Genomic DNA, 23,141 nt, shown 5'->3' with positions numbered 1-23,141 from the left:
AGGCAGCGCCCAGCGCCGCCGTTGCCAGAGAGTCGGCGGCTGCCGGACGGGGCGGACGTCGGGGCGGCGACTCCCGGCGCAGCCCGGCCCGGCTCCCAGCAGGGGGTGGAGAGGAGGGCGCTATGGCCGACGTGTTCCCGGGCTCCGAGCCCGGCGCGGCCCCGGACGCGGCGCGGAGGTTCGCTCGCAAGGGAGCCCTGAGGCAGAAGAACGTGCACGAGGTGAAGGAGCACAAATTCATCGCGCGGTTCTTCAAGCAGCCCACCTTCTGCAGCCACTGCACCGACTTCATCTGGTGAGACACCCCGCCGGCAACCTCCCCTTCTTCGCACCCGCCGCCCGGGCCCGCTCGGCTCTCAGGGACTCCCCGCTCCGACAGCAGTGCCCTCGGTGCCCTGCCCGGGCCCCGCCGAGCGGTCGCCCCTCCTCTCCCAGCCGCCCGTTCCCCGGTGCCGCTGCTCCCGCGGGTGGCTGTCCCCGGCCTCTTTCCGCAGGGTCGGGCAGGTGAGCCCCGGTGGGGCAGAGCCTTGTCGCCTTGCCGACCCCGGCTCTATCGCATCCTTCTGGGGAGCTATTTGCAGCCGCCAAGTGCTTCTAGGGACCCTTGCCCGGGTCGGGGCGGCGGGAGCGCCATAACTTGCCGGCGCTCAGTGGGCAGCGCTGGGTAGTGCCGCAGAAACGAACGGGGTCTGCACACTCCCACACGATAGAGATTTGTGTTTCCTCACCCCTCGTGTCCTCCTGCCAGAGCCGGGCTCTACTCGGCCAGGCTGAGCTCCCCCCGAAGCCCCTGCTCCCTGCCCGCCTTCCCGGGACGGAGGGAAGCTCAGCCGGCGCTACAGCTGCGGCGCTGCAAGCGGAGGGGTTTCTGTTTCGGGCTGTGGCTGTTGCTGTGTGGCAACAACAACTTCTGGAGCTCTGCCTTTAACTTTGTGATCCGTGCCCGCTTTATTTCCTTCTGCAGAGGGAGGGCTGGGAGTTGGGGAGCGCACGGTGCCACCGCTGCTACAGCGAGCGTTTGGGAAAGGAAGGGGGCTTTAGAAGAAGGGTTAAAGAAAGAAGAAGAAGGGAGGAAAACTTCCTACCAACACCCTCATTACTAAGCGGTTAGAGAGGAAAATATACCTATCGGTTGCTGCCATGCCCTCTTCTGGGCAGGATTGCAGCTCGCTGCAGGCCGAGCCGCCCGGCTCGCTGCATCTGCCCGGCTCGGCGCTGCCCTGCCCCTTCCTCTCGCTCGGCCCTGGGCGTTTGGAGGCTGCTGGCTGTACCCAGTGCCCTCAGCGAGCTGAGGCTGAAGGAGCAGCTCTGTACCCCTGCGTTTAGGTGAATGTCTCTTGTGTCACATAAACAACTCGGGCTTCCCTTCACCTGAGCTGTGGCTTAGGCTCAGCCTTTGCTCTGCTGCTGAAGTTTCTCGCCGCGAGTTTGTTGGAAACGAGAGCTGTGATTTATTTTAGCCGCAGTTGTGAAGGATCTGGAGGGTGCTGCACCCGGCTGGCTGTGTCTGTGGCAGGTGTCTTGTGCTTTTCGTTTGTGTTTGTGTGTCTGGGCGCAGACCTTTGCCTTCCTGCTTGAGTGTTCCTCCCTTTGTGATTGCTTCAGAACATACTTGCAGAGTAAGCAAGGAGAGGAAAGGAAGGAAAACTGAGATGATGAACTGTAGAGCAAGCAAAAAGAAAAGTCATCTTTTTGAGTCTGTTTTTTTTTCTCCTTGTAGATTGTTTCTTTTTCTATTAAAAGAATAATTGCAGAGTTTGGCGTTGTGAAAGTGAGAGACCTTCTGCCTCCCGGTTAATTTAAACCAGAATGAACTGGGAGGTGTGAAAAAGTGCCGCGGGGGTTATTGTTGGGGCTGTGTTTGTGCACATAAGTAACCCAATTAAGAACCAAAGTGGAATACTGTCATGGGATGACAGGATGGAGTTGAAAGTGAAAGGGTGTCCTGACAGGTGGCAAATGTAGCTGTGCTCTTGTCTTGTCTTGCTTGTGAGTCTGTGGAAGCTCACACATCCATCAACTGAGCATCTGACAACTCAAAAACTTTTGCTTCATTTCCCCCTTTGAAAATGGGCAGCTCTTGAATAAGCATCATGCACCCCAAAAAGAGCTCCAGAATGATGTGTGGCAGTGAACATGTTTTAAGCTATCAAGAATAGGAAATGCAACCTTCGATGAACTATGCAAATGATGGCTGACTTTTTTTTTTTTTTTGCCTTAGATGACATTTTATCAGGTAGTATTTCCTGAAACACTTCAGTTCCTTCTTATCTTCCTCAACAACTTTCCCCTGCCTGTTTTGTTTCCAAAGTGTGGCAACATTTTTCGAAGCCCTCGTAGTTAAAATCCCTTGGAGCCGCTCAGGGAGCGGAGCGGACTGCAGCTGGTTGGTGTATGGGTTCAGCTCAAACACCGAAGTGTGGCTGTGCTCTTAGAGCAGACAGCACACGAACGCTCTTCACTAAATAAGTCTGTTTCAGAGCATGAAAAATCATCCCGAATCTGCTTCATGTTCTTAGCCCTGCTGTCAGCTTTCTTGCCGTCGGATTTGCACACTTCCAGTACGTGCTTTGTACTTTGGTGGAGGCAAGAGACACCAGCAGCAGTGACAGCGTGGTAGAGTCGTGTATGCTGCCAAGAAAACAAACAATTTCGTGTTTCTTCTGATTTTTCTCATTTTAGGCCCATTTGTGACAACATCAATCTGTGTAGAAGTGTATTGCAGTGCCTGAAGCCCTGTAATTTCAGCCTCCACCCGAAGTAACGGTGTGCTGAAGGTTGTATCCCTTCTCTGAACAGCTAAGAGGGAAAATTCTCTAGCTGATTCTTGTACAAGCCCTCCCACAAAGTTACAAACTGAACTTCACCTTGTTTATGGCATTCAGCCTGCTGCTTGCCTTCTGCAGCCCGTGGCTTTGGTTGGTTTCCCCTCAGAGTGAGGAAGTGGCTCCAAGTCTCCAGGGGCAAAAACGTTCTGCAAAGATGCAAGATGCAGAGAAATTTGTTTGCGGGGAGGCTACTCCAAGCATTTAATCATGGAAAGACTATGTTCAATGTTTACACCAATAACAAACCCAACAGCAGTGAGATTTACCAGAGGTATCCTATGTGTTGGAGCTCTGGATGCGTTGAGGTGTTGCAAGCACATTTGTGTTGTGCTATGAGGAAGCCGTTAGAAAGAATCAGTGTGAAACCCAGTGTGCCTGCCTTCCTGTTCCTACTGAGCCAAGCCAAACCTTTAACCTTTCCACACGACAGACAACTGGTATCTAGCTGAGATGCAAAACAGCATTGACCTGCACTCCTGCAATCAGTCTGCTTTGGTTTATATACACTTTTGCTAGAGCTTGGAATCCTTCAACTTTGCCGTGAAATATATGCACGGTGTTGAATGCGTTGCAATATTTTGCAGCCATCATGGACAGTGGGAACTCTGGATCCAAAACAGCTCCTAAAATAATAACAATATTAATAAGAAAGTGTTGCCAGAAGCTGCAGTGACATAGTTGGTGAGCTCAAGCTATTGTTCTCTGCTTCCAAACGGGTGGGCAGCTCTTTGTTGTGTGTTTTGATATCTGTTGCCGTCTTAGTGAAAGCTGAAGTCGTTTAATACAAAGGTGTTTTTTTTTTGTTGTGGATCACTGAGAGGAAGTTCTAACTTAAACATACTAAGACAGGTTTTTTTCTTTTCTTTTCTTTTTATTTTTATGCAGGGGATTTGGGAAGCAAGGATTTCAGTGCCAAGGTAAGCCACCCATGCTTTGTTGGCACGTTGTTGCGCCTCGTTTCAAAGGTAGCCTGCAGCAAGAGGGGAAACCACGAGCCTGGGAAAACTTAGCAAGCATCCCTATGTAAATTCAATAGGGAGGTAATAATGATACAATTAACTAACTGGTTGGTATTAATATCATATGCATTGAACAATCAAGCAATTGCTCATGCTGTAATAACACCCCGAGTTGTTTTGGTGTTTTAAATCTCGTAGCGGTAAATGCCACCTATACAACCTGCGTGGAGCGCAGCTTCCAACTTCTCAGGAGGATAATCTGTGCAATTCAGCTTCAGCAGAGCCCATTTTTCACATCAGCAGCTCTTGTCTGTGTGGGTGTTTTGGAAAATGGATTCACTTTTTAGTCATATGGCTTCTTTTCATCACCCAAACTCCCTGTTTTTAATGTTCATGTGCTGCATGTCGAGGAGGACCTTTGGGTTGAACCACGTCTCGGGACGAGCAGCAGCGTTTTCCTGCCTTGTGTAATAGACAATTACAGAAACAAACAAACAAAACAAAATCCACCCCTGCAAAATGATGCTTTAATCATTCTGCTGACCTTGAGAAATTGAAAGCTGCTGTAGTGGAAGACAGCAATGAAACTAGATGGAAGGCAGAGCATCATGTGCTGTGTGCCCACATATTTCTGTGTCTCTGCCAAATCCTTATCGTTAGCATTTAATCATTAGACAACCACACCCAACTATTGCTATTTTTTCCCTGTCATGTATTTACCTAATCAGGATGAGGCTTTTTGTTGTCCCTTTTTTCTTCCCCCACCTCCTTCCCTGTTGCTTCACCTGCAGATGTACATGGTGTACTCATTAGCCAGCCTTGTTTCTTTCATGAGGGGCTATTTTAATGGTCCTTTTCTAATGCTTTGGAGCATCTTTGGCTGTGCTGAATGTTGCTTTTCCTTAGTGAAATGATGGACTCTGTGGTATTTTTGTGAAAGTTGATGCTGGTTGGTACTTCTGGAAATGGAACCTCTGAGAGAAGGAATGTGGAAGAGTGATGGCTTTGAAAGATGTTGCAATCAGTGTTTTTCTTTCTGCAAGCAGAAACATGCAGCCACACACATAAAGCCCAAACATTGCATACCTTAGGGCAGGCATGCAGCCATCATTTTACTGCTCATCTTGCAAACCATAGAGTGGTTTGGAAGGGACCTTAAAGATCACCTAGTTCCAAACCCCCTGCCACAGTCAGAGACACCTCCTGCTAGGTAAGTTGCTCAAAGCTACATCCAATCTGGTTTTGAACACTTCCAGGGCTGGCATCTCCAAAACTTCTCTGGGCAGCCTGTTCCAGTGCCTCACTTCCTTTGTGTTTCAGAATGTTAATGCTAAATTTTGTACATACCCCCCAGTTCTTTGCTACTCATCTGAATTAGTGATCAAAATCAGTTAGAATATGGATAAAAACTACATAAATGTGTGACACTAGAAGGTAGGTTGTCAAAACCTTTCCTTTAAGTGACTACCTGTGCAGGAAAGAATGACAAATGAAGAATAAAATGGAAATTTCAGTGTGACATGGAGAGAAGAACTTGACAGTGACAGCTCCTAATACATCTGTAGCTCCTGCTCCAGCACAGTTTCCCTTACAAGTTTTAGCTCTTGTGTGTTGAGCAATCTCCTGCTAGACAGAAACTTGGTATCAGGCAGGTTTCAGAGTTGGCTGGTTCTGTTATTTCCAATGCTGGTTTTAGATGCTTTTGGCCTTTGTTATCAAAGGGAGGAGGAAAGGTAATGCACCAAACTGAAAGGATGCTGCTGCTCTAAGAAACAACCATTATTATGTCACTATTTTGGAGCTGGAGCTAGATGATCTTTAAGGTCTTCTCCAACCCAAACCAGTCCATGACCCAAGTATTTAATTAAACAAAACTCCAGCCTCAGTGTTGGAATCACAGAATCATTGAATCAAGCAGGTTGGAAGAGACCTCCAAGATCATCCAGGCCAACCTTGCACCCAGCCCTAGCCAATCAACCAGACCATGGCACTAAGTGCCTCATCCAGGCTTTGCTTGAGCATCTCCAGGGACTGCAACTCCACCACCTCCCTGGGCAGCCCATTCCAATGCCAATCACTCTCTCTGACAACAACTTCCTCCTAACATCCAGCCTAGACCTCCTCTGACACAACTTGAGACTGTGTCCCCTTCTTCTGTTGCTGCTTGCCTGGCAGAAGAGCCCAACCCCACCTGGCTCCAGACTCCCTTCAGGGAGTTGCAACCAGCAATGAGCTCTGCCCTGAGCCTCCTCTGCTGCAGGCTGCACACCCCCAGCTCCCTCAGCCTCTCCTCACAGGCCTCTGCTCCAGGCCCCTCACCAGCTTTGTTGCCCTTCTCTGGCCACCTTCCAGCACTTAAACATCTCTCTTGAATTGAGGAGCCCAGAACTGCACACAGCACTCAAGCTGTGGCCTGAGCAGTGCTGAGCACAGGGGCAGAAGAACCTCCCTTGTCCTACCAGCAGTGTGCCCAGGTGGCCAAGAGAGCCAGTGGCATCCTGGCCTGCATCAGGAATGGTGTGGTCAGCAGGAGCAGGGAGGTCATTCTGCCCCTGTACTCTGCACTGGTTAGACCACACCTTGAGGACTGTGTTCAGTTCTGGGCCCCCCAGTTTAGGAGGGACATTGAGATGCTTGAGCGTGTCCAGAGAAGGGCAACGAGGCTGGGGAGAGGCCTTGAGCACAGCCCTACGAGGAGAGGCTGAGGGAGCTGGGATTGGTTAGCCTGGAGAAGAGGAGGCTCAGGGGAGATCTTATTGCTGTCTACAGCTACCTGAGGGGAGGTTGTGGCCAGGAGGAGGTTGCTCTCTTCTCTCAGGTGGCCAGCACCAGAACGAGAGGACACAGCCTCAGGCTACGCCAGGGGAGATTTAGGCTGGAGGTGAGGAGAAAGTTCTTCCCTGAGAGAGTCATTGGGCACTGGAATGGGCTGCCCGGGGAGGTGGTGGAGTCGCCGTCCCTGGAGCTGTTCAAGGCAGGACTGGACGTGGCACTTGGTGCCATGGTCTGGCCTTGAGCTCTGTGGTAAAGGGTTGGACTTGATGATCTGTGAGGTCTCTTCCAACCCTGATGATACTGTGATACTGGCCATGAGCAGCATTAAGCATTGCAGCTGACACAGGTTGCTTTTATAGATATCTAAAACCTCCTTTACAAAAGCATCACACAAACCAAGTCCCACTTTTAGTTTTAAGAGATGCCCTCCAAAAAAACCCAAAGAAATTATCTTATGCTTTGAAGTTTTATTTAAATGCAAACTTCATGCAACACTGATCTTTATTTGGGGGCCATTAGTACCTCTTTTTCACCAGGCTTTCTTTGAGCCTTGGCACATGTCTTTTCAGTTGCCTGCAATCATTTTGGTTTACGCTTTTGACGCTGTAATAATCAGCCCCAGCGTTACATAAAAACATTTAAATGAGTTCTTTGGAAGAGCTGAAAGAGAAATAATTTATTTAATTAAAAAGCTTTGTTGGGGAGGGAGGGAGGGGGGGAAAAAAAAAATCCCTCTTCATTTTTATAGGGTTTCTACCAATCTGCAGAGGCAATCAGTTCAATTTTGGTATGGCTTTTAATGCCCTTAATGCAGCAGAGGCTCAGGGTGCAATTGCATTATTGCTGCGCAAACGCTTAGCAAGAGACAATCCACATCCTAAGTAGTTTGTCTTTCTTAATGTGTGTATTCTGATGTGCCTGGCTGCTGTGTATGCTAGCAAAGAGATACTCAGAGTGTTTGTATGGGTGGAGAGGTGGGCCCAGGTGAACCTCGTGAGGTTTGACAAGACCGAGTAAGAGCAGGGTGCTGCAGCTGGGCTGGAAAAATCCTCGTTATCAGTAGAGGCTGGGGGAGGAGGTGATAGAAAGCAGCCCTGTGGAAAAGGACTTGGGAGTTGTGCTGGATGAGAAGCTGGATGTGAGCCAACAGTGTGAACTTGCAGCCCAGAAAGCCAGTGGTATCCTGGGCTGCATCAAAATCAGCAGGTCAAGAGAAGATTCTGCCACTCTGCTCTGCTCTGCTCTGCTCTGGTGAGACCTCATCTGGAGTACTGCGTCCAGCTTTGGAGCTCTCAACACAGGGAAGGATGTGGAGCTGATGGAGTGGGTGCAGGAAAGGGCCAAGAAAATGCTTGGTGGGGCTGGAGCAGCTCTGCTACAGGGACAGGCTGAGGGGGCTGGGGTCCTGCAGCCTGAAGAAGAGAGGGCTCCAGGGAGACCTAAGAGCAGCCTTGCAGAACCTGAAGGGGGCTGCAGAGGGACTGTTTGCGAAGGCCTGCAGCGATAGGATGAGGGGCAGTGGTTTGAAATTAGGGAAGAGTAGATCTAGGGTGTGTGTTAGGAGGAAGTTTTTTTCCAGGAGGATGGTAGAACACTGCAGCAGGCTGCCCAGGATGTAGTTCAGTTCCCATCTTTGAAGGTATTCATGGTGAGGCTTGACAAGGCTCTGAGCAACCTGATCATAGAATCAAGCAGGCTGGAAGAGACCTCCAAGCTCAGCCAGTCCAACCTAGCACCCAGCCCTGTCCAAGCAACCAGACCATGGCACTAAGTGCCCCTTCCAGTCTTCTATTGAACACCTCCAGGGACAGCAACTCTGCTACCCCTTGGGCAGCCCATTCCAATGCCAATCACTCTCTCTGTGAAGAGAGGAGTGGAGGATGTCCTGCACACTGCGTGGCTCTGTGGAGAGGCTGTGGAATTCTGCTGCAATAGTGAAAAAAAGCTTTTTCAGAGGTTTCAGGGTTCATAACAGTAGCAGTGGGAGAAGTCAGAGCTTGTCTTTGGTAATGTGTGACTTGGAAAATGGAGTCGGGAGAGTTCAGATGGATTAAGGTTCTCCTGAGGAACATATTTTTATACCTCCTGTTCCTAGGAAGTGTTTTGCTGTTTGATGGTTGTGGTTTGCTGCTGATGTGTACAAACATGAACTACTCTAAAATACTGTGCTTTTGCAGCAGGAGTTCCCACTCTGCTGTTTTATTCTTGCTGTTTTCTGTTGGCTGTGGCAGTGCAAACATGATGGGAAGGTGATTCGAGAGAGTTGGGGCTTCGTTTTGTCTTCTCAGGCTGTCAGGCAGGACAGCAAGCTGTCTGGAAGGCTGAAAGCCTTCTCTGAGGTGCACCTGGCAGGTGCTGCAAGAGAAATGTGAAAAGTGGAATAATCAAACTGCTTTCTCAGCCTGCCACAGTCTGAAAGTGCCTCTTTTAAGGAGGCAGGCTTCGAAGGAAGGAAGCTTTTAAGTTACATTTTGGCTTCACCGTTCCTTTGATATTCACTGAGACTCTGAGTATAACCTACAGCTGCTTCCTTCTGTGGAGTGTGGCCCTCCAGTGTGTGAAGGGGGACTGCAAAAAAGCTGGGGAGGGACTTTTGAGGCTCTCAGGCAGTGCCAGGAGTGGGGAGAATGGAGCAAAGCTGGAGGTGAGGAGAGTCAGCCTGGAGGTGAGGAAGAAGTTGTTGAGCATGAGAGTGGTGAGAGGCTGGAATGGGTTGCCCAGGGAGGTGGTTGAGGCTCCATGGCTGGAGGTGTTTGAGGCCAGGCTGGCTGAGGCTGTGTGCAGCCTGCTCTAGGGTAGGGTGTCCCTGGGCATGGCAGGGAGGTTGGCACTGGCTGCTCCTTGTGGTCCCTTCCAACCCTGACTGATTCTATGCTTCTATGTTTGATTGGTAGGAAGAGTCTTTCTGGTGTGAAGAGTGCATGCTGGGGGCCATGCATTTAGTTGTGTTTGGAGATTATGTTTAGCACTGAAGGCTCAGCAAGATCCTCAAGGTGAAAATATTTTTATTTACAGTAACATAAATGCAACCAACTCCTGGTCCTCTTTAATGGCCTCTTTGGTAATTTGCTCCCAACTGGTCAAAATTTATAGTTGTTAACTACAAAGGTGTTCCCTCTTTTGCCTTATCTCTGCCAGGTCTGCTGAGGAGCTTAAGGATAATAATAGCAGAGGCCAATGGGATGAGACTGAACAAGGCCAAGTGCAGGGTTCTGCACTTTGGCCACAACAACCCCAAGCAGCACTACAGGCTGGGGACAGAGTGGCTGAGAGCAGCCAGGCAGAAAGGAACCTGGGGGTGCTGGTAGAGAGTAGCTGAAGATGAGGCAGCAGTGCCCAGGTGGGCAGCAGAGCCAATGGCATCCTGGGCTGGCTCAGGAGCAGTGTGGGCAGCAGGACAAGGGAGGTTCTTGTGCCCCTGTGCTCAGCACTGCTCAGGCCACCCCTTGAGTGCTGTGTCCAGTTCTGGGCTCCTCAATTCAAGAGAGATGTTGAGGTGCTGGAAGGTGTTTGGAGAAGGGCAGCAAGGCTGGGGAGGGGCCTGGAGCACAGCCCTGTGAGGAGAGGCTGAGGGAGCTGGGGGTGTGCAGCCTGCAGCAGAGGAGGCTCAGGGCAGAGCTCATTGCTGTCTGCAGCTGCCTGAAGGGAGGCTGTAGCCAGGTGGGGTTGGGCTCTGCTGCCAGGCAAGCAGCAACAGAAGAAGGGGACACAGTCTCAAGTTGTGCCAGGGTAGGTCTAGGCTGGATGTTGTTAGGAAGTTGTTGTCAGAGAGAGTGATTGGCATTGGAATGGGCTGCCCAGGGAGGTGGTGGAGGCACCGTCCCTGGAGGTGTTCAAGAAAAGCCTGGCTGGGGCACTTAGTGCCATGGTCTGGTTGACTGGTCAGGGCTGGGTGCTAGGTTGGCCTGGATGATCTTGGAGGTCTCTTCCAACCTGCTTGATTCTATGAATGAGCCCAGGAAGAATTTCCTGTTTTCCAATTTGCATAAATAAAACCCCAGGTAATTCTGTTTAGCTCCTCTGTGCAACAATTCCTTCACTAAAGATGGAAGCAGTTGCATTTCCTTGGGCTTTTTTTTGCTGTCCTTAGTCTGTCACAGCATTAGCAAGTTAAACCAGCACTTCATTTCCTCAGCTTTGTTTCTTTTATCCACCAGTTCTTGACCTTTCTTCTATAATGAGACCAAAGAACCCACACTCATGCAGCCTCTTTTTAAAATCATCTGTTGTCATTAAAAATGTGGCATTGAAGATCTCTGTAGAGATGCTTAAGAAACTAGTTTTAATGCTCTGTCATCTGAAGTCTTGAACCAGTGGAACCTCTGAAGGTTTCAGTGAGTCCTGCTTGACATGTAGAGCTTCTTCATTCCCATCCTTAACCCTTCTAGAGGTAGCAGCACAATTAATTCTTTCTCATGTATGGATCAAGGTTTAGTTGCTGTTTTTCCCTCCTAAGAGTTGTGTTTGCACTAGCAGCAGTTTGTTGCTCATTTTATTGTCTTCATTTTCCATTGCAACCAAAAAAGAGGGAGAAAGAGAGGGAGAAAGAGAGGGAGAAAGAGAGGGAGAAAGAGAGGGAGAAAGAGAGGGAGAAAGAGAGAGAGAAAGAGAGAGAGAAAGAGAGAAAGAGAGAGAGAAAGAAAGAAAGAAAGAAAGAAAGAAAGAAAGAAAGAAAGAAAGAAAGAAAGAAAGAAAGAAAGAAAGAAAGAAAGAAAGAAAGAAAGAAAGAAAGAAAGAAAGAAAGAAAGAAAGAAAGGAAGGAAGGAAGAAAGGAAGGAAGAAAGAAGGGAAGAAAGGAAGGAGCCCAAACTAAGAAACAAAAACTTAATTATTGCTGTGTTGCTGCTTCATAAAAATAATCTCTGACTTCTGGAACCAGCTGCCCAGGCAGGTTGTGGAGTCTCCCTCTCTGGAGATATTCAGCAAACATCTGGATGCATTCCAGTGTGATCCTGCTCTGGCAGGGGGGCTGGACCAGAGTGATTGGCATTGGAATGGGCTGCCCAGGGAGGTGGTGGAGTCACTGTCCCTGGAGGTGTTCAGGTAAAGCCTGAATGAGGCACTTAGTGCCATGGTCTGGTCAGTTGGCCAGGGCTGGGTGCTAGGTTGGGCTGGATGAGCTTGGAGGTCTCTTCCAACCTGCTTGATTCTGTGACCTTTTGAAGTCCCTTCCAACCTCTGACATTCTATGATTCTATTAAAAAAAAAAACCCTAAACCCCATTAAATGTTCCTGCCATGGAGTGGGTAAGATACAAAGCAAGTGCTCCTCTCTGTGCACACACTGCTGCTCTTGTGTCACTGCCTTTCTTCATGCTAAGATCAGACAGTACAGGCCATGAGTTGGAGCAGTTGCAGTTGTAGCCAGGTGGGGTTGGGCTCTTCTGCCAGGCAAGCAGCAACAGAACAGGGGGACACAGTCTCAAGTTGTGCCAGGGGAGGTCTAGGCTGGATGTTGTTAGGAAGTTGTTGTCAGAGAGAGTGATTGGCATTGGAATGGGCTGCCCAGGGAGGTGGTGGAGTCTCTGTGCCTGGAGGTGTTGAAGCCAAGCCTGGCTGGGGTACTTAGTGTGATGGTCTGGTTGATTAGCTAGGGCTGGGTGCTAGGTTGGACTGGATGATCTTGGAGGTCTCTTCAACCTGCTTGATTCTGTGATTGAGTGAATGTGTTTTTCTTTTCACACTTACCCACCTCGTGGTACAGTTGACATTAACCTCTCCATAAGTCTGAGATGACATGAACCACCAAGAGCCTGTCACTGTTGGTACTGTCCATGCAACTCAATGGTCTGGTTGCTTGGACAGGGCTGGGTGCTAGGTTGGGCTGGCTGAGCTTGGAGGTCTCTTCCAACCTGCTTGATTCTATGACTCTATGATCTGAAGTGGAAACTTAGTGTAGATACACTTTGGGCAGCTGACTGTTAGTGTATTGTCATGCATATAACTTGGAGGTATCTGATAAAAGATAATACCCCCAGAGCAAACCCCAAACACATACACACCCCAAAACAGCAACGAGGGGGATGACACAGGCTCTGCTCACTGGTCCCTGGGATAGGGCAAGGAGCAGTGGATGGAAACTGCAGCAGAGAAGGTTCCCTCTCAACACAAGGGGGAACTTCTTTCCTGTAAGGGTCCCAGAGCACTGGCACAGGCTGCCCAGAGAGGTTGTGGAGTCTCCTTCTGTGGAGCCTTTCCAGGCCTGTCTGGATGTGTTCCTGTGTGACCTGAGCTAGATTGTGTGGTCCTGCTCTGGCAGGGTGGTTGGACTCAGTGATCATTTTGGGTCCCTTCCAAGCTCTGACATCCTGTGAGCCTGTGCACAAAAGCCCAGAACAACAAGGAAAACCACTCAGGAGCATAAATTGTATCTCTGTGCATTTTCCATGGTTCCTTCAGCCAGCTCTGTCCTCTCCTTTGGCCTTTTGCCCTCAGCCAAATCTCTGGAGCGTGTCTGTGGGCTCCTTCTCAGAGGAGAGTCATTTAATGATCTACAGATAATCTGACATGCAGATTATAAGCATGCAGATAAGATGCTTCTTGTGCATTTGTCTTGTCAGCTCTTATTTGTTAACCCCTCCTTTGGCTGTCCCTTGCCTTCCCCTTGCAGTGTATGTCCCTTATTACGAGGAGCTGTGGTCCCCTTAGTTGCCTCATAGCAGTGTAAAGCAAGGCTCTGTTCCTGGCCCTGCAGCTGGATTCAGAGAGAGCTCTGAAACAATTACTCCTGTTCCAAGTTTTCACTGAGAGCAGCACTGACAGATGAAGATGAAGCTCCTGAGCCCAAATCCAGGAGTGTTGGTTCAGATAAAGAAAGCCCTTTGGAAATGTGTGTCCCAGCCCTCAGTCTGCATTGCTGGGTGATACCAAACAAAACAGCACAGTCACAGTATCATCAGGGTTGGAAGAGACCTCACAGATCATCAAGTCCAACCCTTTACCACAGAGCTCAAGGCCAGACCATGGCACCAAGTGCCACGTCCAGTCCTGCCTTGAACAGCTCCAGGGACGGCGACTCCACCACCTCCCCGGGCAGCCCATTCCAGTGCCCAATGACTCTCTCAGGGAAGAACTTTCTCCTCACCTCCAGCCTAAATCTCCCCTGGCACAGCCTGAGGCTGTGTCCTCTCGTTCTGGTGCTGGCCACCTGAGAGAAGAGAGCAACCTCCTCCTGGCCACAACCTCCCCTCAGGTAGCTGTAGACAGCAATAAGGTCACCCCTGAGCCTCCTCTTCTCCAGGCTAACCAATCCCAGCTCCCTCAGCATCTCCTCGTAGGGCTGTGCTCAAGGCCTCTCCCCAGCCTCGTTGCCCTTCTCTGGACACGCTCAAGCATCTCAATGTCCCTCCTAAACTGGGGGCCCAGAACTGAACACAGTCCTCAAGGTGTGGTCTAACCAGTGCAGAGTACAGGGGCAGAATGACCTCCCTGCTCCTGCTGACCACACCATTCCTGATGCAGGCCAGGATGCCACTGGCTCTCTTGGCCACCTGGGCACACTGCTGGCTCATGTTCAGGCGGGTATCAATCAGTACCCCCAGATCCCTCTCTGTCTGGCTGCTCTCCAGCCACTCCGACCCCAGCCTGTATCTGTGTCTTCTAGGTGCTAAATGATGTTTGGTTGGTGGATCACAGTGCAGCTCATCCAGCATGGCCCCCTGGACCATGTGCTGTGTGAGCACCTGCTTCTTAGTGCTGCTTTCCTCTGCAGAGCTGCTCCTCTTGGAGCATTGCTTGCTAATGAGAGACATTGGTGATGCTTTCAGCAGTTGTTTTCTGTGTGGGAAAGGAGATGTGATGTCTCTGGGCATCATTGCTCTATAGAAAGGGTGGTAGGGCATCTTTTAAGAGGGAGGATGCATACATCTGTGAGGACTGTGAGGCCCTACGAGGAGAGGCTGAGGGAGCTGGGATTGGTTAGCCTGGAGAAGAGGAGGCTCAGGGGAGACCTTATTGCTGTCTACAACTACCTGAGGGGTGGTTGTGGCCGAGGAGGTTGCTCTCTTCTCTCAGGTGGCCAGCACCAGAACGAGAGGACACAGCCTCAGGCTGCACCAGGGGAAATTTAGGCTGGAGGTGAGGAGAAAGTTCTTCACTGAGAGAGTCATTGGACACTGGAATGGGCTGCCTGGGGAGGTGGTGGAGTCGCCGTCCCTGGAGCTGTTCAAGGCAGGACTGGACGTGGCACTTGGTGCCATGGTCTGGCCTTGAGCTCTGTGGTAAAGGGTTGGACTTGATGATCTGTGAGATCTCTTCCAACCCCTAATGATACTGTGATACTGTGACTGGGTTACTACAATCATTGTGCATCACAAAAAGATCTGGACAGCATTCAAGGTCTTTTCCAACCTGGTTAATTCTGTGATCTGTGTGTCAGACAGGTGAGGGTGAGTCACTATCCCAGAGGGATTTAAAACACATGTAGATGTGGTGCTGATGGACATGACTTAGTGGTGACCTGGCAGTGCTGGGTTAATGGTTGGACTCAATGATCTAGGGCCTGGAGAATAAATCTTATGAGGAGTGGCTGAGGGAGCTGGGGGTGGTTAGTCTGAAAAAGAGGAGGCTGAGGAGAGACCTCATTGCTGGCTACAGCTACCTGAAGGGACACTGGAGAGGCTGCTGCTGGCCTCTTCTCACAGGGGTTTGGAAGCAGAACAAAGGGGAATGGCCTCAAGCTGGGTCTGAGGAGGTTTAGATTGGACATGAGGAGAATATTTTTCCTGGAGAGTGTGGTCAGGGACTGGAATGAGCTGCCCAGGGAGGTGATGGAGTCACCCACCCTGGGTGTGTTTCAGAGTCTTTTGTTTGTGGTGCTTGGGGATATGGTTTAAGGTGAATCCTGTGGAGTAGGGTTGTAGGTTGTGCTTGGTGATGCTGAGGGGCTTTGCCAACCTGCATGCTTCTGTGATTCTGTGAAGAACCATCTCCACCACCACCACCAGGCTTCCTCAGGGATGTAGCACAGACACAGCACAGATTCAGGAGACCTTTTGCCTAAGGTTTTCAGCTCCTGCAGCTCTCCAGATAACCCAGGGGCCTGATAGCTTAGTACAGGTTCTGGCAGCTGTTAACAGTTTGCTTACACTGTGTCCTAGAATGTTCCTGCATATGACCTTTCACTGTCTCAAGTGGGTTACAAGAAAGCTGGGGAGGGACTTTTTAGGCTGTCAGGTAGTGATAGGACTGGGGGGAATGGAGCAAAGCTGTGAATGTGATTTTAAAGGTCATTTCCAACCTGAATGATTCTAGGTGCACCACACCCGATTCACTAACCACACAACTGACTCAACAGTGACCCAGAGGCATGTGCCAGCCTACCTCTGTTTTTCTAGAGCATTTCCTTAGTGACACTTTGCTCATCAAAACTGGAACACAAACCTCCTCTTGCAGCAAAACTTTGTTGTTTGGTTGGGTTTTTTTCTTTCCCTAGTGTTATAAGAGCAAACCCATCTTCACCCTTCCCACACTTGCACCATGAGGAGGTTTGTTTTGTTTACTGGAGTCAGACATCCCAGCAGCTTGTTCCAGTTGTAAGAAACTGACTGTTCCAGTGCCCTGGATGCAGTTCTGTGGAGCTCTGCAGCTTCTAATTAAACATGTGGGAGTGCTAGCTCGGTCTGAGTTGACAGATAAACCAGTTTGAGTCCTGGGCAAGATCAAGTGTGGCACATTCTTTTCTCCTCTGCTTTGGTGTAGTAATACAGATCAGTGCTGAGGCACAGCCACATGTGGTGTTCATTTCATACAAGGGTTTTTTTGGGGGGAGGAATCATAGAATCAGGCAGGATTGGAAAGGACCACAAGGAGCAGCCAGTTCCAACCCCTCTGCCATGCCCAGGGTCACCCTACCCTAGAGCAGGCTGCACACAGCCTCAGCCAGCCTGGCCTTAAACACCTCCAGCCATGGGGCCTCAACCACCTCCCTGGGCAACCCATTCCAGCCTCTCACCACTCTCCTGCTCAACAACTTCCTCCTCACCTCCAGCCTGAACCTACCCATCTCCAGCTTTGCTCCATTCCCCTCAGTCCTGTCACTCCCTGAGAGCCTAAAAAGTCCCTCCCCAGCTTTTTTGTATTACTCTCAGATCCTGGAAGGCCACAAGAAGGTCACCTGGGAGCCTCCTCTTCTGCAGCCTGCACAGCCCCAACTCTTTCAGTCTGTGCTCACAGCAGAGCTGCTGCAGCCCTCTCAGCATCCTCCTGGCCCTGCTCTGGACACTCTCCAGCATCTCCACAGCCCTCTTGTCCCAGGGGCTCCAGAACTGGATGCAGGACTGCAGGTGGGGTCTCAGCAGAGCAGAGCAGAGGGGGAGAATCACCTCCCTGGCCCTGCTGGCCACACTTCTGCTGCTGCAGCCCAGGCTCTGCTTGGCTCTCTGGGCTGCAAGTGCACACTGCTGGCTCCTGTGGAGCTTCTCCTCCAGCAGCACCCCCAAGTCCCTCTCCTCAGGGCTGCTCTCCAGCCACTCACTGCCCAGCCTGGTGTTGTGCTTGGCATTGCACTGACCCAGATGCAGGAGATGGAAGTGACTTAATGCCATGAGCAGCATTTAATGAACTGGGAAGTTGCAGAAAGCTGAAGAAAACAGATTTCCCCCTTGGGATGCATTGGTAATGACTTCTTTTATGTTTGGTGTGGTGGATTGTCTCTCTTTAGGGTGAAAGGTAGAAATAATGTTACTTAATGAGTACTTCAGGCTCTATTTCCTCAGCTTTTCTGTCTTGAGTAGGAAGCATGAAATTCTCAGAGTGAAGGGCTCTCTTGTGTATAATTAAAACCAGGAACTACCCTTTAAGTGTTTTTAAAGTCTTGTAGGTGCTGAACATGATGATTCTGACTGATTCCAGCAGTGCTTGTTGAGGGCTTGTAGGGGCTGGCAGTGCTTGGGAGTTGGTTCTCTGCTGTTAATTCTTCAATTGCAGCTATTTAGGAATCCTGCCTCCCATAAGTGTGATACTTAACTGTTGCTTTCCAAGTCAGGCCACTGAACAGGTGCCCATGGATCTTTCTGTGGGTTCTGTTGCCACTTACTCTGAGCCTTTAGTTGTAATTCCATTTAGGTGAAGTTTTTTGGTTCCTTTCTGCAGTTACCTAACCTGGACCTGAAGGTGCTGCAGACACTCAGGCCTTTGCTTCACAGAGTGTTAGGGACTGGAAGAGATCACAGAATAAAGCAGGTTGGAAGAGACCTCCAAGATCAGCCAGTCAAACCTAGCACCCAGCCCTGGCCAAGCAACCAGACCAGCCAGGCTTGGCTTCAGCGCCTCCAGGGACAGCAACTCCACCACCTCCCTGGGCAGCCCATTCCAATGCCAATCACTCTCTCTGACAACAACTTCCTAACAACATCCAGCCTAGACCTTCCCTGACACAACTTGAGACTCTGTCCCCTTGTTCTGCTGCTGGGTGCCTGGCAGAAGAGCCCAACCCCACCTGGCTACAGCCTCCCTGCAGGCAGCTGCAGACAGCAATGAGCTCTGCCCTGAGCCTCCTCTGCTGCAGGCTGCACACCCCCAGCTCCCTCAGCCTCTCCTCACAGGGCTGTGCTCCAGGCCCCTCCCCAGCCTTGCTGCCCTTCTCCAAACACCTTCCAGCACCTCAACATCTCTCTTGAATTGAGTGGCCCAGAGCTGGACACAGCACTCAAGGTGTGGCCTGAGCAGTGCTGAGTACAGGGGCAGAAGAACCTCCCTTGTCCTGCTGCCCACACTGCTCCTGAGCCAGCCCAGGATGCCATTGGCTCTGCTGCCCACCTGGGCTCTCTTGGCCACCTTGGGCACACTGCTGCCTCCTCTGCAGCTCCTCTCTACCAGTACCCCTAGGTACCTCTCTGCCTGGCTACTCTCAGCCACTCTGGCCCCAGCCTGTAGTGCTGCTTGGGGTTGTTGTGGTCAAAGTGCAGAACCCTGCACTTGGCCTTGTTCAGTCTCATCCCCTTGGCCTCTGCCCACCCATGCAGCCTGGCCAGGTCCCTCTGCAGGGCTCTCCTACCCTCCAACAGCTCCACAGCTGCTACTAGCTTGGTGTCATCTGCAAACTTACTGATGGAGGACTCAATCCCCTCGTTCAGATCATCACTAAAGCTACTGATCAGGCCTGGGCCCAGCAGTGATCCTTGGGGAAGGAGCTGCAAGAACCTCATTAATGCTTATGTTTATGTGATGGCCAGTAGAGGTTGAAGAAAAGGTTTGCTCTTCACTGAGAGCCCCACATATATTGGGGCTGATCCTGTCAGAAGTGCCTGTGACTGAACAGTTCTCAGCACACATAGCTCATATGGCACATTCAGGGCTTTATTTACCTTATGTCATAATTGTCAAGCTGCTGCTTTTTCTTCTTCTTGCTAAGAAAGCAGCCCATAATATTCAGACAACAAACCTAATTTTTAGCTAGTTGCAGCCTTTGCTCCTGTTTGCTTTAGCTTCAGTCAATAGAAAGCAATAAAAGCTGTTAGTCCTGGATGCATTGCAGGCATTTGCATACAGATGAAGCTTGTAATTGCATTTGGAAGCTGCAGAGGTTGTGGTTCAGAAAATGAGACATTATCTCCCCCTCCCCTTCCAAACGATCCTTGGAGTGATAGTGTCAGGAGCAGTGGTGCCAATTTATTTAACTCCTTCCAGGTTTTAAATCTACAGGAATCAGGTCTTTAGAAGTGGAGCTTCACAGACTCACAGGGTGGCAGGGGCTGGAAGGGACCTCCAAAGCTCAGGCAGTCCAACCCCTCTGCCAGAGCAGCATCACCTAGAGGAGATCACACAGGAACACATCCAGGCAGGTCTGGAATACCTCCAGAGAGGGAGACTCCACAACTACTCTGGGTAGCCTGTTCCAGGGCTCTGTCACCCTGACAGGGAAAAAATCCTTCTCATGCTTAAATGAAGCTTCCTATGCCTCAGCCTCCACCCAGTGCCCCTTGTGCTGTCACTGGGCATCACCCAGCAGAGCCTCCTGCCACTCACCTTTACAACTATTGCTGAGGTCACCTCTCAGTCTCCTCTCCTCCAGCAGCACAGGCCCAGCTCCCTCAGTCTATTCTCATAAGAGAGATGCTCCATTCCCTTCATCATCTTCGTGGTGCTGTGCTGGACTCTCTCAGGCAGTTCTATGTCCCTCTCAGAACTGGACACAGTACTCCAGCTGATTGCCTATGCTTGGTTTGCTCAACTACCAATATTGTACCCAGCTGTGTCCACTTAGCCTATATTAAATAGAGGCAAATGACTCAATGTGGATCAAACACTGCCCTTCTTCATTCCAGATCTGGGAGCAGTTCATTGCAAGGTACAGACCAAAGAGAGACACCCTTCTTTTGAACAGTCTTGAACTTTATTCCCCATCCAACTCTCTTTCCAGAGCACAGACAGTTCACTCTTGGTTTTCATTTAATGTTAATAGCATTTTTAGCTTCTCTGGAATGTGTGCTAAAGGTGTGATTTTAGTCCCTCAATAAACAAAACATTCATATAAGAGGAGGAGTTGGAAGAATAGTTTAACTGCTTGCAGCTTCTAGGCTGTGCTGGGTTATTGTTTTGCTCATTAGGCACTAGGACATTAGCCAGAATCCTCTTCAGGGTCTCCTTCTCCTTGAGAAATTGATCCTAATGAGACTAAAAGAGAGGTGAATCTTTTGAGTGCTGGCAATGAGTGCAGAGAGCAGGCTTAGAATAGAATAGAATCACAGAATCAACCAGGTTGGAAGAGACCTCCAAGATCATCCAGTCCAACCTAGCATCCAGCCCTGTCCAACCAACCAGATCATGGCACTAAGTGCCTCATCCAGGCTTTTCTTGAACACCTCCAGGCACAGCGACTCCACCACCTCCCTGGGCAGCCCATTCCAATGCCAATCACTCTCTCTGACAACAACTTCCTCCTAACATCCAGCCTAGACCTGCCCAAGAACAACTTGAGACTCTATCCCCTTCTTCTGTTGCTGCTTGCCTGGCAGCAGAGCCCAACCCCACCTGGCTACAGCCTCCCTGCAGGCAGCTGCAGACAGCAATGAGCTCTGCCCTGAGCCTCCTCTGCTGCAGGCTGCACACCCCCAGCTCCCTCAGCCTCCCCTCACAGGGCTGTGCTCCAGGCCCCTCCCCAGCCTTGCTGCCCTTCTCCAAACACCTTCCAGCACCTCAACATCTCTCTTGAATTGAGGAGCCCAGAACTGGACACAGCACTCAAGATGTAGCCTGAGCAGTACTGAGTACAGGGGCAGAAGAACCTCCCTTGTCCTGCTGCCCACACTGCTCCTGAGCCAGCCCAGGATGCCATTGGCTCTCTTGGCCACCTGGGCACTGCTGCCTCATCTTCAGCCTACTATCCACCAGCACCCCCAGGTCCCTTTCCTCTTGGCTGCTTTCCAGCCACTCTGTCCCCAGCCTGTAGTGCTGCTTGGGGTTGTTGTGGCCAAAGTGTAGAACCCTGCACTTGGCCTTGTTCAATCTCATCCCCTTGGCCTCTGCCCACCCATGCAGCCTGGCCAGGTCCCTCTGCAGGACTCTCCTACCCTCCAACAGCTCCACACCTGCTCCTAGCTTGGTGTCATCTGCAAACATACTGCTGCTGGACTCAATCCCCTAGTCCAGATCATCAGTAAAGAGGTTGAACAGGATTGTGCCCAGCACTGATCCTTGGGGAACACCACTAGTGCCAGCTGCCAACTGGATGTGGCACCATGTCATACCTCATGGCAAGCTGTTGTGTGCCGTGGGGACTTAGTGTGTTGATTTCTGAGGTCTCTTTGCTGCCTTAGGGTTTTTTGCTAGCAATCATGATCTGCTTTCTCAGCCTTTTCTCTGCAGATGAGCAGAAGCAAACATTTGGGACGTGCAGAGTGATTCCCTCTTGGAGCTGCTTTGGCTTGTTAAAGACTGTCTCTGCAGCGTGAGTCTTCCTACTGCTCCATCACACTGCATGTGTTTCCCCTGCAGCTCCTGATTCACAGAGCCATGGAATCACAGAAACCTTCTGCTTGGAAAAACCCCTCAGGATCACCAAGTCCAACCCATATCCCTACTCTACAAGGTGCACTTTAAACCATATCCCCCAGTACCACATCCAAACAACTTTTAAACACATCCAGGTGCCTCAGCCACCTCCCTGGGCAGCACATTGCAATGCCTGACCACTCTTGCTGGGAAAAAAGGGGTTCCTGATGTCCAGTCTAAACCTACCCACTCACAGCTTGAGGCCATTCCCTTTTGCTCTATCACCTGTGAGAAGAGACCAGCACCAGCCTCACCACAACCTCTTTTCAGGTAGCTGTGGACAGCCAAGAGGTCTGCCCTCAGCCTCCTCTTTTTCAAACCAAACAGCCACAGCTCCTTCAGTCACTCCTCATAAGATTTATTCTTGTGATATGTAAGATTCATTCCCAGCATGAGAAGTGTTACCTCCAGCCTGGTCTCCAGTACCTGCTTCCTGAACTGGTTTATTCATTTCACACAAGCTTTGAGCCACACAGAATTTGTGTGTGCCTGAAAGGTGAGGACATCCTGGCTAACTGATGACAGGTTGTGAGCATCTTGATTTGGTTGTTTTTGTTCCCCTGTTCCACATTTTTATCAAAGAAATGGATTTCAGCCCAACAACTCCTGGGATTTCTTTGATTTAGAGGAGTTGTTAAAATAATAAACATAGAAGTGGACTATAAGAGTGAATTTGCCCCCCCTCCCCCCCAAGCTTTTCCATTGTGCCAGTTTAGGTGGTGGAATTTTTGATGTGCCCTGAAATTAGTCATATTTTGGATTGCTTTTGGATTTGCTGACTTCTGCTTTCAAATTGAGAGCCTTCCAAGTATGTCAGTTTTCTGTCTTCCTTTCTTGTCATCAGCTTTTACAAATTACATCTGCTGGGTATATTTTTATATAGTGGAACTCCTCTTGTTCATCCCAGTGGATGTGAGCACAGAAAGGGGTGGGTGCACTCCAGTGCATGGATTTTTTTCTGTGTGTCTTAGAATCATAGCATCACGGAATCAGCCAGGTTGGAAGAAACCTCCAAGCTCAGCCAGTCCAACCTAGAACCCAGCCCTGGCCAAGCAACCAGACCATGGCACTAAGTGCCCCAGCCAGGCTTGGCTTCAACACCTCCAGGCACAGAGACTCCACCACCTCCCTGGGCAGCCCATTCCAATGCCAATCACTCTCCCTGACAACAACTTCCTAACAACATCCAGCCTAGACCTGCCCTTCCACAACTTGAGACTGTGTCCCCTTGTTCTGTTGCTGCTTGCCTGGCACCAGAGCCCAACCCCACCTGGCTACAGCCTCCCTTCAGGTAGTTGTAGACAGCAATGAGCTCTGCCCTGAGCCTCCTCTTCTGCAGGCTGCACATCCCCAGCTCCTTCAGCCTCTCCTCATAGAGTTTGTGTTCCAAGCCTTTCACCAGCTTTGTCACCCTTCTCTGGACACCTTCCAGCACCTCAACATCTCTTGACAAGAAGTATCCTGAAGATGAGGGCCATTAGTTTGAGGGTGCTGAAAGCAGGATATCCCTGGAAGCCTGCAACTGCTCCAGTACCTGGGCCATGTAAGGGAGCTGCTGTTGCCTGACTGACTTTATGCTCAGTAGGCTT

At 50.3% G+C, this 23,141-nt stretch overlaps 1 protein-coding gene across 4 annotated transcripts in view; it reads left to right on the top strand.

Moving 5' to 3' along the window:
- Positions 1-23,141, top strand: part of PRKCA (protein kinase C alpha) — a 242,300-nt gene continuing 219,159 nt past the window's right edge. For 2 of the 4 annotated variants that reach the window (XM_064150619.1, XM_064150618.1), the window contains exons 1-2: positions 2-295; positions 3,714-3,745. In XM_064150619.1, coding sequence (XP_064006689.1) covers positions 123-295; positions 3,714-3,745 — 205 coding nt within the window. In that variant the 5' untranslated portion in view covers positions 2-122. Of the gene's footprint in view, positions 296-3,713; positions 3,746-23,141 lie in introns of all 4 variants that reach the window. The other 2 variants (XM_064150617.1, XM_064150620.1) reach the window with 2 other exon arrangements.

Source organism: Pogoniulus pusillus, chromosome 11 (assembly GCF_015220805.1).
Source record: "Pogoniulus pusillus isolate bPogPus1 chromosome 11, bPogPus1.pri, whole genome shotgun sequence".
NCBI lineage: Eukaryota > Metazoa > Chordata > Aves > Piciformes > Lybiidae > Pogoniulus > Pogoniulus pusillus.
Note: the sequence above shows the minus strand (reverse complement) of the source record. Positions and strands in the feature narration are given on the sequence as shown.